Here is a 16,996-nt window from a genome sequence, read left to right as displayed (position 1 = left end):
TTTACACTACATTTGCAGTGATTCCTGTTATTCCAAACCACATACACCCACACAGCTATGGTTACTTGGAATCTGTCTTTGACTGGAATATATCAGGAGTAATTGGGTTGGTATGCCATCTTTTGTTGATAATTAGAAACTCTTGGATCTGACACAAGAAGTTAACAAATTCCCTGTACTTAGCCATATGCTTTAGAAGTTCTTGCAACAGCAATTTTCAGGTCATTTGTCTGGCTAGAACTTGAGAAGAAACATATGGCTACTGCTTATGTCCTGCCTTATTATTCTTAAGAGTATTATTTCATAAACAGAAGAGAGCTCATTAGCTAGTAAATTATTCATAGACCTTGCTGGAATTGTACCAGATATGCACAGAGATTCTTGAAAGGGTCTCTTTTAACAGCCCACATTTGGAATTGTCTGGGCAGAAATATATTTTTCTTTTCAGTAAGACAAATAAAACCCCACAAAGCCGTTCATCTCAGTTAAATCCAACTGTATGGCAATTTCATGTTAAATACTTCTCATGTATGATTAAAAGCCACTTGCTAATAAATCATGACTGTAGCTGCAACTTGCATTCTGATGAACTGTGTATCACTTCTAGTAAGTAATTAAAGAGCTCATGTGCATAGCAAAGAGGACTATGTTTAATTAAGACTATCCCAGTTCCAATGGTCCTTCCTGGTAATGTTCAAATATTCTCTGGTGCCACCTAATGGTAAAACTGTCCAGTTACTCTGGAGTGAGAATAAACAATGGGTGCCCACCGCATTTATTGCTGCGCTTAGGCCCGTTGGGATCAGTGCTGTGGCCTGAATATGCATGTCATAAAAAAAAGCCTTCTGACCCTAATTGCTTCCAGTCAAAACATTTCACTGCTAAAGGAAAAAGTGCAGTAAACCCTATAGTACTTCCTTTAACTGTTCTAACTGAACTGGTTTTTAAAAGATTTGGACACAAGCCTGAACCAAACCAATTAGAGTTTAAATCAAAGCTGTCTTCTGACAGTAACCCATAATTTCCTAAAAGCCAAATGCTGTTCACCCTTATTGTACTGGGAATCCAACATTCAGATTTGCGATATAGCTTTGTGTTTATTTTTTTTTCTACATTCTAGCCACAATGCTGCAGTTTCCAGGACATGGAGAGATGCCTCTCTGGCTGTGGGATATGCAGTAGGGATAGAAGTGAACAGTGCCCCTCATGGTGACCCTTTCCATAGCCCCATAGTAGTGGATGACTGGAGGGAGCACAAGGCAGGCAAGGTGCAGAAGGCCAGTGTCTTTTCCTGCTTAAAGTAACCTTTAAGGCAGGGGGATCTGGCTCCTTCCTGTCTGCAGGCTGTAGGTAACGTTCTAGTTTTCCTTTGAAAATTCGGTCTTTCCATTATCTTTTTATTTCCATTTGCCTACCTTTAAATATGTTCTAGGCGTGAGAAGTGAGCATGCTTACAGTTCTACCGGGGGCCTTGCTATGACAGTTTACTTTCTTTTCTTGGAGTGGGTGGGGAACTGTTCTGTCAGGGATGAAGTAGCAATTTCTTGCTCCAAATAAAGTACAAATGCACATGAATACTTAGCTCAGTTGGTTTGAACCTGGTGCTAATGATGGCCAGGCTGTGTGCTCCATCTCTGTATGGGCCATTCACTGAAGGGTTGGACTTAATAATCCTTGTGGGTGTTTTGAGAATACTCTGTGATAATTTATCTCAAGTAGAAAAAAACTGTAGTGAGGCAATAATAGATGTAATTCAATGATTCTTATAAGAAGCTGGTGGGAGGGACAGTGTAGCCAAAAGATGTTGCAAAAGAACACTTAAATGAGCTATTTCACAATCCTCTGGAAAAGAATGTTCGGAATGTTTTGACTGATCAATTCTGCTATCACACATTTTCTGAATACCTGGTTTAGATGGAATTAATAGAGTTGAGGCAAATAAACAGCAATACCCTAGAGACAAGGAACAGTTTTATCCAAATAGCTGAAATATTAGGTTTGCTGCCAATTTCTGAGACTCAAAAGGCTATTGAATAATGTAATTGTCAGTTATTCTAGTCAGAACTGTCTGTGCCCAACACAATGTGAGCTGCAGATTTCTACTCTAATGACCTTTCTAGCACCAGACTTAGAGTTCTGCATCACCTTTCCATTCCATTGTGGAGTCCTTTCTTCAAGAACAACCACCCTTGCAAATGAAAACCATTTGCGTGAGTGGAGTTGTGATATTGCTTTTGGAGAAGTTTCATTTCCAAGTGAGTTGTTCTGCTTAGCTATGGATTAGTTGTATTTTGGAGTTAGAAATTACTGCTTCTTTGTGGAAATTCTCTTTTGGGAGGAATAAAATAAAACACCTTTCTGCTTTCTCCTGGGTATTCTAGAAAAGAAAGCTACTGCTATTAGGCATTATTACATGTGAATAACGTGGATAAAGTAGTCACTATGAAAGTGGCATTTTTTTCCCTTTGCATAAGCATGACTAGAGAGGAAAATATTGTGGGCCAAATTGTTTGCAGATGTAACTGTTGTGGTTTCATTGAGTTACAGGCAGATTTGAAAAGATTTTGTCCCAATAGGAGATAATATGTGCAAAACACTGCTGATGGTCTGGCCAATTTGTGGGTTCTCAGTCTGAGCTGAGAAACTGGCACTCTGTTTTTGAAAATCTGGCCTTGAGGACTGTACCATGTTACAAAAGCAGAGGGTTTGGCCCACTAAGAAACTAACTGCCTGAATAGAAGTACTTTCTTTTTATTTTTCAGGCCAACCAAACAACAAAATTGTGTTTCCTTCCCTGAGTTGTAGATGGAGGAAAAAAAAATCCTTTTCTGTGGGTGGATGGCTCTTGTCCTCAAAGGCACTTGTCACTGACTGTAGTGCTTAATACTGGCTCCCTCTTTGGCTGGGATTCTTCTAGAGGAAAAAAGGCCAAAGAATTCAAGTTAAAGCTTTCCACCATGTACAGGAAACATCTTAATCCTTCCTGTTTGTCACTGTAAGCAAACTGCTCTTGCTTTCATGATCTGTCATGATCTCAGCTCATAAGCCCCAGTCATGGGTAGCTGTCAACTCCAAATGCTTAAGAGTCATGAACCTGGCCCCAAGTCATGACACTGAGGTACTGTTAAGCCAAGTAGCTCATGCTTAGGATCACTTTCTGTGTGTCAGGAATGGAGAAAGGAAAGAAGGAATTAACTCCCTGATTGTGGGAGTTCAGTGGGTGAAGCCTCAGGAGATGAGCACTTGTCAGCACTGCAGTCAATAGCAACAGTTCTGCTCTGACTCTCTGGTTGTGTTTGCAGCCTTGGGTGAGACAGATCATGCCCTAAGCTCAGAATGGAGCTGCATTTAATCTCTTTAAAACCATCACCTGCCAGGACAAAAAGTGTGGGACCCAGCACTGGCGTTTCCTACCTTTAAAACTGAAGTTTTTCTTAACACTAGTACCACCTTAGCTGTGCTGGCTAGTACCACTTTGGGTGTTGCTGGGCTGATTTCTGAACTGTATGTCCCAGAGGAAAATGAAAAGTAGGCCAGCTAGATTTTGGCAATTCGCTTTGAGGCCCTGTTTGGGTTTTGTGGTGTTTTTTCATGTAGCAGATATGTCAGATGTGAGATCCAGGTCTAACAGCACATTACCTTGACAGTGGACTGTGTGTGGTTATTTTCAGAGGCCTCTAAAGGAGATTCAGATTGAGTATTTCCTTAGGATGATAGTCTTGGAGCAGAAAACAGTGCATGCTGGGCTCTCCTGTGAGCCACAGGCTAAAGGAGAACTAGGGGCTTAGTGGGTTTGTGTGCTGGCAGAGAACCCTGGAGACAGAAATTAATCAGTAGTGAAGCTCAATCAAATGTAATCTTCTTGCTGCTGGAAGGAGAATGAAAAGATTGCTGGTATCAGTTACTGCCATGGTGCTGGTGCCTGGAAAATGCTGTGGGAAGGGCCAGGACTGATGTATCTCACTGGCAGCCCTTATCAAGGCTCCTGCAGAGCCCTTCTGAAAATGAATGTCATTACAGACAAATCTGTCCAGGCAAATAGGCTTCCTGTCCATAGCAGACAACTTATAAAAATGTGAGCTGGATGCAAAATGTGGATCCAGGTTTGGCCCTTTTTTTCCTTAGGTGCTTCTAACAAATTTGAATTTTACCTCATTACTTTCAGATTCTTCATGGTTTTCTTCTGCTTTCACCCTGGCTCCTGGAGGTCTCCCTCCCTACTGAGTTCTGCTTTCAGAGCCAATTACCATGGGAGTCTGAGACAATCTTTTTGAACCTGAGCTTCTGGGCCACCTTCTCAAAGCCCCCGTTGTGTCACTGATACCAATGTCTGCAAAAAGAAACAGCATCTCTGGCTCTTTGGCTTGGTCCCTTCTGCTGTCAGCCCTGTCCTTGTTCACATGCTTTCGTAAACTTGGGGTGGAGAAGCAGAATTTCAGAGAGCTTTCCTCAATGCAAAAGCAGTATAGAAAACTATAACTGCAGGGTCTGCAGTTTTTCAGGGATGGCTCCTGGCCCCTGTAAGTAAATCCTTAGTCTCTTATAGAGGCTTCAAGGTCAGTGACCAAATTCCCCCTAGAAAAGGGCCTTGACAAACTGCAGTCTGTTTCCTCTGTCCCAGAGTATAGGTGGGACATCCAGCTCCAGTGACAGGTTAAGTCTTGAAATGTTGGTGAGTCAGGGAAATAATATTCCAGGAAAGGTCCCTCAGTATAAGGGTGCTACAGGAGAAGAGATGGGGTGCCTGGGATAGGAACTTGCTGAGCAGATTGTGCCTGAAACAAGCCTCCCCACCTGAGCATGATGGAATCTGACTGTCCTCAGTACCACAGTGTTTGTTTTATATGAGCTTTAGCCCATTAGTGATTGATTTGACATCTCAGAGGCAGTGGGGTGGGAGTGCTGGTGTTTTGGTCCTTCTAGCAAGTGCTTGTCTCTTACTATTCCACAGTTTATTTTAACAAAAATCCCTCAAGCTTGGAAGACATAAAAGACTAAAAGAAAATGTGAGCTCTTCGGATTTTTTTCTTCTATCTGCTCCTCTTAATAATCTTACCAGAAAGATGCTTGACTTGTTAAATTTGCTGAGATATTTGTTGCTGATAAGCCTTATCGGGCACACTCTGCGCTCCTTCTGCAGCCGGGGAGTGCCCTCTGGTGTTTGCAGTTCTGGCGGCAGCGGGTGCTGCCCGGGATGCTCCGGACCCATCCTTGACTTACATGGCGTTTCTGGGCAGAGGAATGCATTGCAGCAGTGAGACACACTCGTTGTTTGCCTCGGCTAGTACACTGATCTCCTTTTTTACAACGCTGTTGTTTTAATATTCCCTGGTAGGTTGTCCATGAAATCCCCGTTGCTGTGCAAGAGAAGCACACTGGCCTGGCTCTGTTACACTGTTGGTGTCTCAGTCCTGTATATACAGAAGAGGGAACACTGATGAGCAGCCACACAAATTTTGTTCCCCTTCTGCGCCAAAAGCCACCCTCTATTTTGTTTTGCCTGGCTGGTTGTTTTGCTGAATGACTACTCAGTCATCCATTTTTCTCTAAATGCCAGAGAGCTTCATCTGCTCTAACATCACCTGAAAGCCTTTGGCATTTTGGGGTCACTGGTCTGTACTTGCTGTCAGTGCTAATGCTGTTTGATTTTCAATATTAGATTTTATGCCTTGTGCAAAGCTGCATGTGGCCAGGATGTTTAACTGCAGTGTCCATGGCTCATAAATTCTTAACCCACAAAACCCAACAGGGAATAGTAAGGAAGCCCAAAATGAGGGTGGTGTGTGTGCATGTAAACCAACGCTTGAGCTCTGTGTCTTTCAAAGCAAATAATGAGTAGGATTTTGCCTCTGCACCACAGGCCAAAGTAGGAAGAATGTTTTAACATGTTGTTTAAGCTGGAAGGGAGTCTTCCAAGTGGCAAAGCATCAGCCAGAAAAAGAAATTGCAAGATACAAAGTTGAAATTAAGCTTTTTTTTTTTTTTTCTTTTAAAGCTGTGAATTCATCCCTGAATGTGGGCAGATAGGGAACAATTTATTAAACTACCAGGTCCACTTGGGAGGCTATTTAAATTTATTAGCAAACACAAAGTAACAGGGAATAAATAAATGGGCTGTTAAATGCAGGAAATAAGAAAGGAATGAACAATATAGAAGATTTTTGTTGTCAGTTAAATATTAACTCATAAATGCCATTAGTCCATGAACTCAGTGTCTGAAACCTCTACACTGCTTTTGGACAGCAATATCTTTCAAAGTGTATCAATTAAACAAGCAATTGTTACTGACTTGGATCACATTTCAAGGTTCCTATCAGGAGCAGTTCCATGAAAGGTGATGCTGAAGACCCCCTCATTGTTCTGGTTTGTGCCCAGCAGCAGCACACAATGGTAAACTTAGGCCCATGCTCTATTATTTCACTGTTTCCCATACCAGCATTTCATTTTGCCAGTTCTAGTTTCCTTTGTGAGGCTGAGCCCACAGGGAAAGTGGATGTGGAGTTAAACCTGTTCTCTCTTATTTGCCTGCTCTGATTTTGGTATCCTGACCCTCACTTCCCATGTGCAGGGGGTGTCATGGCAGTGGAGCAATTCTGTAGAAAGGCTGGGAGGAGAAGCATGGCCTTTGATCTCAGCTGTGATAGGATTTGACATTCATTGGCTAGGGAAAATACTTTGGCCTGATAATAATGCTGATGGCTTACTTTAAATGATCCACAAGAGCAAGACATTGCTCTGAAATGTTCTCCATGAAAAAAGATCTGTCTGTGCTTCTGGTGTGACTCAGATTGAGCAGGGATGAGAAGAGCTGATGGCAGCTTAGGACAGGCTGAGCTGAAGGCATGGAGCCTCTAAAAAATTGAGCAGGAAGGACTGCAGAAAGCATGAAGACAAGAAAGGAGAAATCGCTTGGGAAATGCTTTTGGTCAGACATGGCCTAGTAGGCCAGGACTAGTCAAAATCCAAGGAGGGGAAAAGGGAAGATGCCGAAGAGCTTTGAAAGAAAAGAACTTGTGGGTGCTCAAGATGGGGAGTTGTGCACATAAGCAGCTGCCTGTGTGTGGGGAGAAGAGCACCAAGGGTGTAATGCAGCACCTTTGGCTTAGCTGTAGATAAGCCTTTGAAACTTTCAGGACAGCACTGAGCCCCAGCTCAAACCAGTGCACCCGGAGGCCACTCAGGAGCAGGGTCTGGGCATGAGTGAACTGAATACAGGTTTGCAGCCTGGTGCAATCACAGTGGAAAGATCAGTGGAGAGGAACATGCCCTGCTGCTCCTGGGCTCTGTTACACAGCATGGCTGGCTGCCCACATGAGCAAAGTGGGCTCTGCCTGGAGGGCAGGTACCTGCTCTGCTGTGTCAGAGGTGATGGGCTGTGACAGAGCAGCATGTTCCTCTCTGCAGCCCAGCTCTCTGCTGAGTGCTCAGAGAGGGCCTTGGCTGATGGAGGGGCTGGTGAGTGTGGGACAAAGCCCCTCCTGTGCGTGAGGGATGGCATCAGCCCTCCCAGCAGCACCAGTGTTCCCTGCCCTGCCTGGCTCCCAGCCTGGGCTGCAGGACCAGCAAGTTGTGCTCTGCAGAGCTTCCCATTGGGTTCTGCCTTAGGGGGAAGTGGGGCATGTGGGGCAGTGGCTAGAGGGAAGAGGAGTAAAGAGCAAATGGTGAATCTGGGAAGAAGAGACTCTCTTGGCTCTTTTCCAAGTCCCTCTGAAATAGCTGTTGTCCTCCAAACCTGAACTCCTTCCTTGCAGGTTCTTAACTGTTGCACTTAACTTGGTGCAACTCTGAGCCTTTGCTTCTATGCCACCTCTGCCCTATTTCAGGCTCTCCTTCTATCCCTTCCTCACATCTCTTGACTACAGCCTTAAACCAGGATATTGCTGAGAAGCCCAAGGCCAGTTCCATTTTCTACTTTAGTAGAAACACTGGTGCTGGTCAAGGTGCCAATGTCTCTTCTTCCAAAAGACTTTTTTTTGTGGCATTTCTGCATAGAGGGTAAAAGCAAGGGTTAATGCTCTGCCAGACTGAGGGCAGGGGATTAAGAATGTATTGAATCTGCAGTTAGACAGATCTTCCTGTTCCTCTATTATAGTTATGGTTGTTATTACAGTCAGTTGTAGGGCATCTGAGTGATATTCATCCACAATATAAGTGCCTGAAATTGAGAAGGAAGGCAGAAAACACTGAGATTTCCAAGTAGAGATGACCTCTGTTGCTCTCTGAGCTCAGACTATTTTTGGCAGGAGGCAAATGAAGCGAGGGCCTGCCTTGGAATGAAGGCAGAGCAGCTGCCAGCCCCTGTAATTAGCCAAAAGGCTGTGGAGTGTGGGCAGGAGGCTGCAGAGCACGTGGCTCCTGCTGTGGCCCTGCTCAGTCCGGAGCAGTGCCTGCAGGAATGCAAAGCCCAGCCAAGCCCAGACACTGCAGCTGGTCCCTGGGGAGCCCTGAGCCCCTCATCTGGGGCTGAGCAGGCACAGAGTGCCCCGGACAGGGTGCACAGGGGCAGAGTCTTTGGAGCAGGAAACACAACCCTGGTCCTGCACATGGGACTGATTCTGTCCTTACCAAGGGCCTCCAAACACACTTGGTTGGAATAAATGCTCAGAGTAAACTGGGACTTTGGTGACCCTGAATTGCAAGAGAATGACTCAAATGCACAATAATGGATTTAATCATTTATGTATGTGCTTAGTGTAATTGTAGAGGAAAAAGTATTACTACAGGCAAGATTTCTCTGGCACCCTCTTGGTTAGTGAAGTTATTGTATCTGTTTATATGTAAATTACAGGCCTGCCAACAACCTACACACAAAATACTTTCTACTGATAACTGAAAATGAACCTAAGGCAGTTCATGAAGATTTAATTGTCTTTTTTTTTACACTCTTATGTCATATATGGAAGGTAATCAAGGAAACAAGACAACCAAAATGTTTGTCAGAATTTTTACTACAAATATTTTCCTTCCATGATATTTAGTAGGAAAACCACATTTAATTTTTCTCAAAGCTATGCATTCATTGATATAGGCTGGCTTAAGGATGCGAAGAATGGATATATTACAGTCAGGAATCACAGAGTCACAGAAATGGGCTTGATATCAGAGGCTATAAATGATAAATCTTTCAATGGCAAGATTCCTCAATTGCTGTTTTCCTCTGTGGGCAGTAGCACAGCAGTGTATTTGTCCACTCCTGAGAACAGCCAGATCCAGAGCCAGTTCCTGGCCTGAATTTTGCTTGTTTCTAACCAAGCACAGCTTCTCTGCAGGAATGAAACCAAGCAAGCATGCAGGTAATAGGGGAAGATGTAGTTCAGCCTGCTTTACTCAATGTGTGAAGCTATACATCAGTTCCACTGCTTTTTTCAATTTCTGTTTCTTTTCTTGTTCAAGCAGTGAGGAATCTGTTTCTCAAGAGCAATCTGATTTGTGAGGTCTCTCAGTTCCTCATTAGCTGCATGAGTTACAGAAAGTGGAAAACTCTCTGGGACTTGGGAAATGTCTGCTTCATGAGAGGCATTTCCCCATCACTTCTGTGCTGGATTTCAGAAACATTTTAGGTAACCAGTCTATGTCTCATGAGTACTCTTGGGTTATTTTATTTCCATGTGTGTGTTTCACAACTCTGTTTTTAATGTTTGAATGAGACAAGGAAAGAAAAAATGCACCCCAACTTACACAGGAGAGAAGATGTATAATCACCCAAGATGTGTTTTGCTGTAGAATCTTTTAGCTTTAAATTTCTTGTTTGTCAGCATAGTTCAAACTGCAGGGGCTCTGATTTGGATTGGAGTAGATTTTCATAGTACCTGCTTTCACTCGAAAACTTTCATTCAAAACCTTCAACACTTTTTCCTGGTCTTCACAACTTTGCTGTGATATCTGACAGGGATGCCAGATGGCCCAAAGAGATAAACATCAAACAAGTAGAGTGTCCCTGCCTCCAGCCCTTTGATGGTCTCTGTGGTGACGGCTCGCTGGAGGTTCAGGTCATAGAAGTACTTGCAGAGCACTTTCTCTGATTTGTGCCGAGATTCAGGCCCAGAGCACCTGTCTGCGCTCTGCAGCTCCCTCCAGATCTGATCCTCCTCAATCCTTTTCCTGTACACACAGTACTTGCTCTCCTCTTGTGTTCCCAGCCAGGCAATGGTCACAGACCTGCATGTTCTCAGTTTACTGAAGGATTTGATCTTTAAGCTCTCTGGAAGAAGTGGGAATAAGGGCTTGTGGAAATGGGGGGATGCCAATACCTTCACAGAAGAGTTAGACTCCTCTGTGGACCTCAGCTGCACTGAATAGATGTCCAGCAGCTTTCCCTTCAGGGAGAAATACCTCAGCCCAGAGAGGTTTTCTGATGCCACTGTTTTGCCGTTCCTTGTTATGTGAACCCGTATTTGGCCCCGACACAGCTGAAAGGTGAAGTGGATTTTCTTGTGCCTTGCCTGGTACTGCAGACTGTAGAATTTCTGCTTTTTCCCATCCAGGACCACATGAACCACTTTGCCATCTTTCAGCTCTGTCACCTTGGGCTCAGGTTCTTCCAGGGTCCTGGCGAATGTCCCGGTGTACGCGGCGCTGGCGTTTGTGAGGAGGTTGACAATAAAAACATCAAAGTAGTACTGAGTGTTGGGGCTGAGGTTGGGCACTGTGTAGGTGTTCTTGGTGCCCATGCACACCTGCCTGACTTCCCCACTGCTCACTTTGTTGATGATGCTCAGTTCACTGTTGGACAATATCATCACCTGCTGTGGCTCCAGAAGATATGGAGAGAGTGACAGGGCTACTGTGGGTGGCAGCTTCATTCCAGAGGATCTGATGGCTGTCTCAGCAGCACACAGGCTCTTGTAGTTGTGCTTTTCATTGACCAGGAGGCAGTACTGGATGCCCTCGCTGTGCTGCAGGACAGAAGGGCTGTGTTTCCAGGCCAGGGTCACCGTTGTGTGCCCGATGCCGATGACATCGATGCGTGGATCCCCCGGGAGCTCTGGGTACAGGTGCCCAGACGTGGTGTCACTTGTTAGGTACACAGTGATGTGTGTGTCCCTCTCCGTGGACAGGAACTCCAGCAGGTACAGGGCAGAATGGGAAGACATTCCCATGTAAGTCTCTACAGAATTTCCCTTGTAGTTGAAGATAGTGGACACCAGGCTTGAAGCCTTGTGAGATTTGGAGACCTCTTGTGTATCATGGTCACCTGCAGGCAAAAGGCAGACTTGTAACTTCTGCTTTAAAAGATGTGAAATAAAGCACATCATGCAAGTTTCACTGTGAGGGAACATTATATTTTCTTCTTGAAAGCAGCAATTATAACTAAAAATATGTTTTAGTTAAAATATGTTGCTACTGGCAATTTATTAAATTAAAATTTGAGAAGCTTTTATTTTAGCAGTGCAGCTGTAGAATTATGTTTTCAAAAATACTGTAATTATGAAACCACAACTTGCAAAAGCTTGGCTTGTATCATGCCTGATGCCCCTACAATTTTCTTCTATTTGCTATCTCTGAGGGTACTTTAAGGAGACTCATTATTTCTATGCTAGGCTTTTTTCTTTGGGTTAGTTTTAGCCCATTGTCTCATGAAGAGGGAAAACTTATCAATTCAAAGGAGTGTAATTTGAACTCCTATGTCAGGTGTACCTGCTTGATGGGTCAGAACTTGTTAATGCAGCCTTTAGATTTTTAGTTTGAAAAATTAATGTGAAAAATCATGCAAGAGAAAGGAATTGCCTTTAAGGCAATGTAGTAGCCACTGCCATGGCAGATGTGGCAAGAATAAATGGCTAAATCTTGTCTGCTTCATGTGGAGAGCAAATAGTTGTCTCAAGTGACCTAAGCCACAGAAAAATAACTGAGGCAGCAGAGGGAAATTTGGCCCAGTACCAAGAGCTTATGAAGTTGCTTTGTTTGTGCAGCCTGGAAGACCTGCAGTTGTTCCCAAATATTAACCTTAGATGTAGACATTTTAATATCTAATCCTTAATTTATTTGTGTTGAGGGCAGGATCTGATGGGTTTCCATGTTTTACCCATGGAGACTGGGTCAGTCCATGACAATTTAAAGAAGGGAACCAAAAAGTGTATATAGGTTTGTGGGAAATTTCCTGTAACACAGTTGTTTATGAGTAACTTGTGCTTTCTTTGCCCCTGCTTGGGCAGCCTGAAGCCTTACCTGGTGCTGCTTTTCCTGGTGGAGGCTTGTACACAAGTATGCTCCACTCAATGGGAACATCACAGGGAGTCACTGTTATGGAGAAAGGGGCAAGGGCCCTGCCCTCTTCCAAAACAAAGTAGTACCTGTAAATGTGAACAGAAATAGAGGCAATGCATCAGGGAGTTCAGGTTTGCCCAAAACTCCTTGTAATCAGCCATTCTGACATGGGTCACTTTGCTCTGGGTAGAAATGACTGTTCTCTGAGGTGCATCCACATGAAGGGATTGAGTATCTGCAGTCTTCAGCTGTGGCAAGAAAACAGGCTGAGGGGTGTTTATTTTTAATCCACATGTATTTGCTGAAATTTTATCCACTTAAGGCAATATTTTTCCCTCTGAGTTTTTTTTCCATGCTTTAGGTGAATGTTGTATCTCATCCTTAGCTGGTTATTTTGGATGTGATTTGCCTGTTGCCAGTTGTGTCTTGATTGCCTTTGTGTCAGAGGCTGCTATGCATGAGCACCACAAAGTGTCATCACTCTCTTTGGTCAGGTTTTGATTCCTGCCTTGCTCTGTTTTTTTTTTTTTTTTATAAAGGCTGTACAATGTTTGGACTTAGCCATAAAATGAGTTTGTGTGCCTTGCTCTGCACTTCAGTGAAGGCAATTGGCAATCCAAGGGTTTTTTTTTTCACCAGTGAGACAAGCACAGTCACTATGGATAGACCCTGTCAGCCTGGTGGTGTAGCATACTTTCAGAGCATGGCCCCTGGGCCAGAGTGGAGCTTCCCTGGAATCAGTTCCACATTCTTGAGTCTTTTACTCTCAGCCAAAACTTGTCATTGCTTGTCTTCCTGTTTGGATGACTGAGGTTCAGAAGAACCTTCCTGATCATGCTAAACCACTTCCTAATTGCCCTCTTAGTGTAATGCCACAAGAGCATAGAAAAATTCTCTTTTCATTGTTTCAACACCCCTGTTCTTTAACTAGGAGAGTTCCTAGTCCTGCTCTTGTGAGCGTGGTCACATTATGTAACATGTGCCATGTTCCAATTTTTCTGTGCAGTGCACATGGAGGCTCAGCAATCTGGCTCACCCTCTGCTCCATGGCCACTCGGGTGTGTGTCAAAATCTGTGTTTGCTGGGCTCTGTCCAAAGTGCATCTCTTCCCAAACAAGCAGATTGATCTTTGCTACCCAGATGCAGTGCCAGTTGCAATATCTAGATCACCTCCATATCTGGGTATGGCAGAAAACTTCAGATATTTTGGGAAGGTGAAGAATGTGGAATTTCTACATGCAAAGCACTTTTGATCTTAGCAAGTTGTTCTGCCATTCAGCAAAAACACTTTTAGTGTGCAGGACAGTGGCGGATTTTCTGATAAGATGTTTGTGCAGGTATTCTATTGATTTTGGGTAGTGGATTTGCTAGGTAAAATGTTTGTATCTCACCATGAATGTAGGATGGCTGCAGTTTGCAGAGCTGAATTTGGGCTGTTTGTCACACAGCTGTTTGCTGCTGGAGCCCACTCATCCTGTATCAGTTCTACTGCTGCTCTGACAGCTCAGAAAGCTGCTGAAATGTGTACAGCAATCTAAATTTCATCTCAGAGGTCCATTCCAGGTTGTGGGCAGTGTAATGACCCTTGAGGAGTGGGGCATTTTTCTGGCATTTCAGTGTGCACTGCTAGAGCCCTGCAGGTACACAGGGGTTCTTGGCTTATCCTGGTACTGTGCAATTCCCAGCGACATGGGGATGTCTCTGAGAATAGGAGGGGCTGATTTGCTCTTACCTTTTGGGGATATCCTTCAGCAGGTGAATTGTAGTTTCCTTACCATCTGCAAGTATCAGGGAGTGGTAGAAATTGAAGAGGTTGCTCTTGAAGCTCTGTTGGGAGCTGGCGGTGGGTGCTTTTATAGAATGGCACAAACAAGTTGCCATGAGAAGATGGAGAGGAAGATAAAGCCAGAGCCAGGACATCTTCAGTACTGCAAAGTGAGATAACAAAAGTGAACAGAGAAAGTAATGTGACCCTCTCTTTCTGTGCCTTTCCTGGTATTTGTTATAATCCCAGCAAGCCAGGCATTCAAATAGTGCAAGTCTCCATTTTGCTGAATTCTTTAAAATTCACAGAAGTATTCCTCAGAGGATCTCTCAGCAAAGATTTAATTGCAGAAATTGCTATGGAGTCTTTGATTAGAGGGGGGAAAAAATGTAGTCAATGCAGCACGAGTGCACCATGACAATTATTAAAAAAAATCTTTTTACTGCTGTCAGAATGAGTAGAAAATCACATTTAGAAGATTTTTTTCTGGTTTGTGATGTTCAGTTACTAAATTTCAAGGCTGAGCTATTTGTAATGGAACTGTCCCTTTAAAACTCTCAGGAGGTCCCTGTGTCCCAAACCCTGCTTCTGCTGTTCTGTCAGAGATCACTGAATTTTTGTTTTGTCCACTGGGACAGTAGGCATGTGTAGATAAGAGGATCACTGTAATTTACCCAGAGTTGTATAAGATACTGCTTGGTCAAAGGTGGAGAATCTTGGATAAGAATCCCTGAACTGGTGCTTAGATTTTAAGCTCTGTGGATCTCATTTGGAAGAAAGCTTTATCACTGTAGGGCAGTAATCTTGTTCTTAGATTTTTGTGTTGCTTATCATTCTCATACCTGCATCACTTCCAGCCTGTCTCGGCATTTGCTGCTCACTGGAACTGTAACAACTGTCTTGAAATCACTCTGGCAAGAGATTTTTTAAAAATGTCCCATTTTTCAACAGACTTTATTATCATCTTGGAATCTATGAAATAAAAGTACTAAACCAGTCCCCAGCAAAAACAGACATTATTTAAACTGGTGTGTGCATTGCCCAGAGCTGAGCAGAGGAGGAGGCTCCAGTTAGCACAGGAGACTTTGGCAGTGCAGTTATTGACTATAACTTACAGCTCCTTTGTCTGCCACGTTCAGTTTCAGAAAGTATCAAAGGGGAAGGGGCAGAGACTTCAGTACAGGTGCCAGCTGTAGCTCAGGGATTTGGAAAGCAGAGGGAGCTCTGTGTGCAAGATCCCTTTTTTGAGGGAAAAGCAGCCTATTGCATTTTACAAGCAGCAAGAAGTAAAGATCCTGGTTACATCTGATTATTGGCTGGTGAGGGGAGAAAGCACACAGGACAAAGTTTAATTCTTTGTAATTTTCATTTCTTTCTGAGATCAGCTCTTTCCCCACAGTGCCTGTAAAAGTGTGAAGATTTTAGGCAGTTAAATCTCCAGTTCAGCATGCCCTCTGTCCATTGCAGTTAAAGTGACTTTATAAAAGGACTCCTTCCTTTTAAAATCCATTTCAAACATACATTTAAATACAGCATTAACTAAATCTATAGGTTTTTATGTACAAAATCTGTGATTCCCATAGTCAAGCACATCTTTAGTATTAGTGAGATGATTATGGAAATTATGTTTACCAAGTCATCTGAATGTCCCTCTCAACATCCAGAAAAGTTGGTTTATTCTCTGCCTGCTTGTACTATTTTAGCACTTGGTTGAATGCAGGCTTAAACACCATCTGAACAAGTTGAAAGAATAGATAAGATTTCCATATCAATTCCATTTTAATGCTCTTATAATAGAGCTTTTCCTTATGACTCTGAGTCACTTTGCCACTTGGTTATTCCTCTAGTCTAATTATAGCTTACAGATTTTAAATAGAACCCCAAATATTTTGCTTTACCTTTGACAGTGGAATCTGAGTGGCTCTGTGCTTTGGAGAGGATTTAAAACAAGTCTTTCTGCTGCTTAAATGACAGGATCTTGCAAACCACAGCAGCTCAGCTTTTCTTGTCCAGGAAAACAAACAAACCAAGTGATCAACAAACCTATAATCAGCTTATCCCAAAGAGAGCATCATCCCAAAGGCTATTTTCACTCAATTACACAAACAATATATTCTCAGACTATTGGAAATACGTTACACAAAAAATACTGTACTTACCTATTTTGTTCCTGGCTGGATGATCCTCAGACCACTCGCTTTCTTTGCCAAAAAAGCAGAAAAGAACACAGACTTTTCAGATCTCTGTAGGCAGATGAAAATCAAAACTGTGCAACCAGTTTAACAGGACAGAACTGATTTTTCCATATGGCTCCTGAACAGACATAGCAATTGAAATGCTTGCAGAATGCTTGCAGTCCTTCATGAAAAGTTTTTTAAAAAAACCCAAACCCAAGCGACAACGGGATTTTGGTGCTTCCTTCAGTGGGGTGTTTTCAGAGGTTGTTTTAAACTTGCCCAGCTGTGCAGTCTCCCAGGTGCTGGCTGCTGTCCCCCCAGTTCCTGGGCTGTGCTGCCTGCAGAGCCCAGGAGCTGCTGGTGCACCGAGTGTCAGCCAGGCTGCTCCTGCAGCCTAATCCAGCCCTGCCTGCCCGGGGAGCAGCTCTGTGAGCAGGGGGGGTGATGCAGAGAGGAGCAAACACTGTTAACCCTTGTCAGCCCTTAATCCGAGCCAGCCACGGGTGCACCAGTCACCTCCAGAGAACTCTTTTTGTGTTAGCAATGTGATGACCCTCCCAAGGAATGTGTGATCTCCCTGCCCTCAGCTCTGCAGGAGCTCCAGGTGATTCCAGGTGTGCTCAGTTTCTGCTGGGGTGCTTTATGGGCCCAACAAGTGCTGACCTAAAGCAGGGAAGGCAACAAAAAAAAAGCTGCAAGGGAGAGAATGCTCTGTGTTTTTAAAGCAGACTGGAATTAGCAATCCTTTGAAGGCTGTCAGAAATCTCCTGAATAGAGCTGAGCAGTTTTCTTGGCTTACAGTGGCTGTGTAAGAAAGAAACTCTGAAAGTGTCTGGGCTGGGGTAGC

General features: G+C 43.7%; 1 protein-coding gene and 1 long non-coding RNA gene across 2 annotated transcripts in view; one reads left to right on the top strand and one right to left on the bottom strand.

Annotated features, from left to right (window-relative positions):
• The window catches only part of LOC135449614 (uncharacterized), a 55,973-nt gene that overhangs the window by 5,321 nt on the left and 33,656 nt on the right, over positions 1 to 16,996 (top strand). The window lies entirely within an intron of this gene.
• On the bottom strand, positions 8,931 to 16,579 carry LOC135449866 (protein NDNF-like). Its single transcript, XM_064717257.1, has 4 exons — positions 16,132 to 16,579; positions 13,940 to 14,135; positions 12,169 to 12,293; positions 8,931 to 11,194 (listed from the first exon to the last, which is right to left on the bottom strand). The coding sequence occupies exons 2-4, from the start codon at positions 14,125 to 14,127 to the stop codon at positions 9,843 to 9,845; spliced, it is 1,665 nt and encodes a 554-aa protein (XP_064573327.1). The 5' UTR covers positions 14,128 to 14,135; positions 16,132 to 16,579; the 3' UTR covers positions 8,931 to 9,842.

Source organism: Zonotrichia leucophrys, chromosome 6 (assembly GCF_028769735.1).
Source record: "Zonotrichia leucophrys gambelii isolate GWCS_2022_RI chromosome 6, RI_Zleu_2.0, whole genome shotgun sequence".
In the NCBI taxonomy this organism is placed as follows: Eukaryota; Metazoa; Chordata; class Aves; order Passeriformes; family Passerellidae; genus Zonotrichia; species Zonotrichia leucophrys.
The sequence above is the reverse complement of the archived record's forward strand: the minus strand, read 5'-3'. Positions and strand labels throughout refer to the sequence as shown.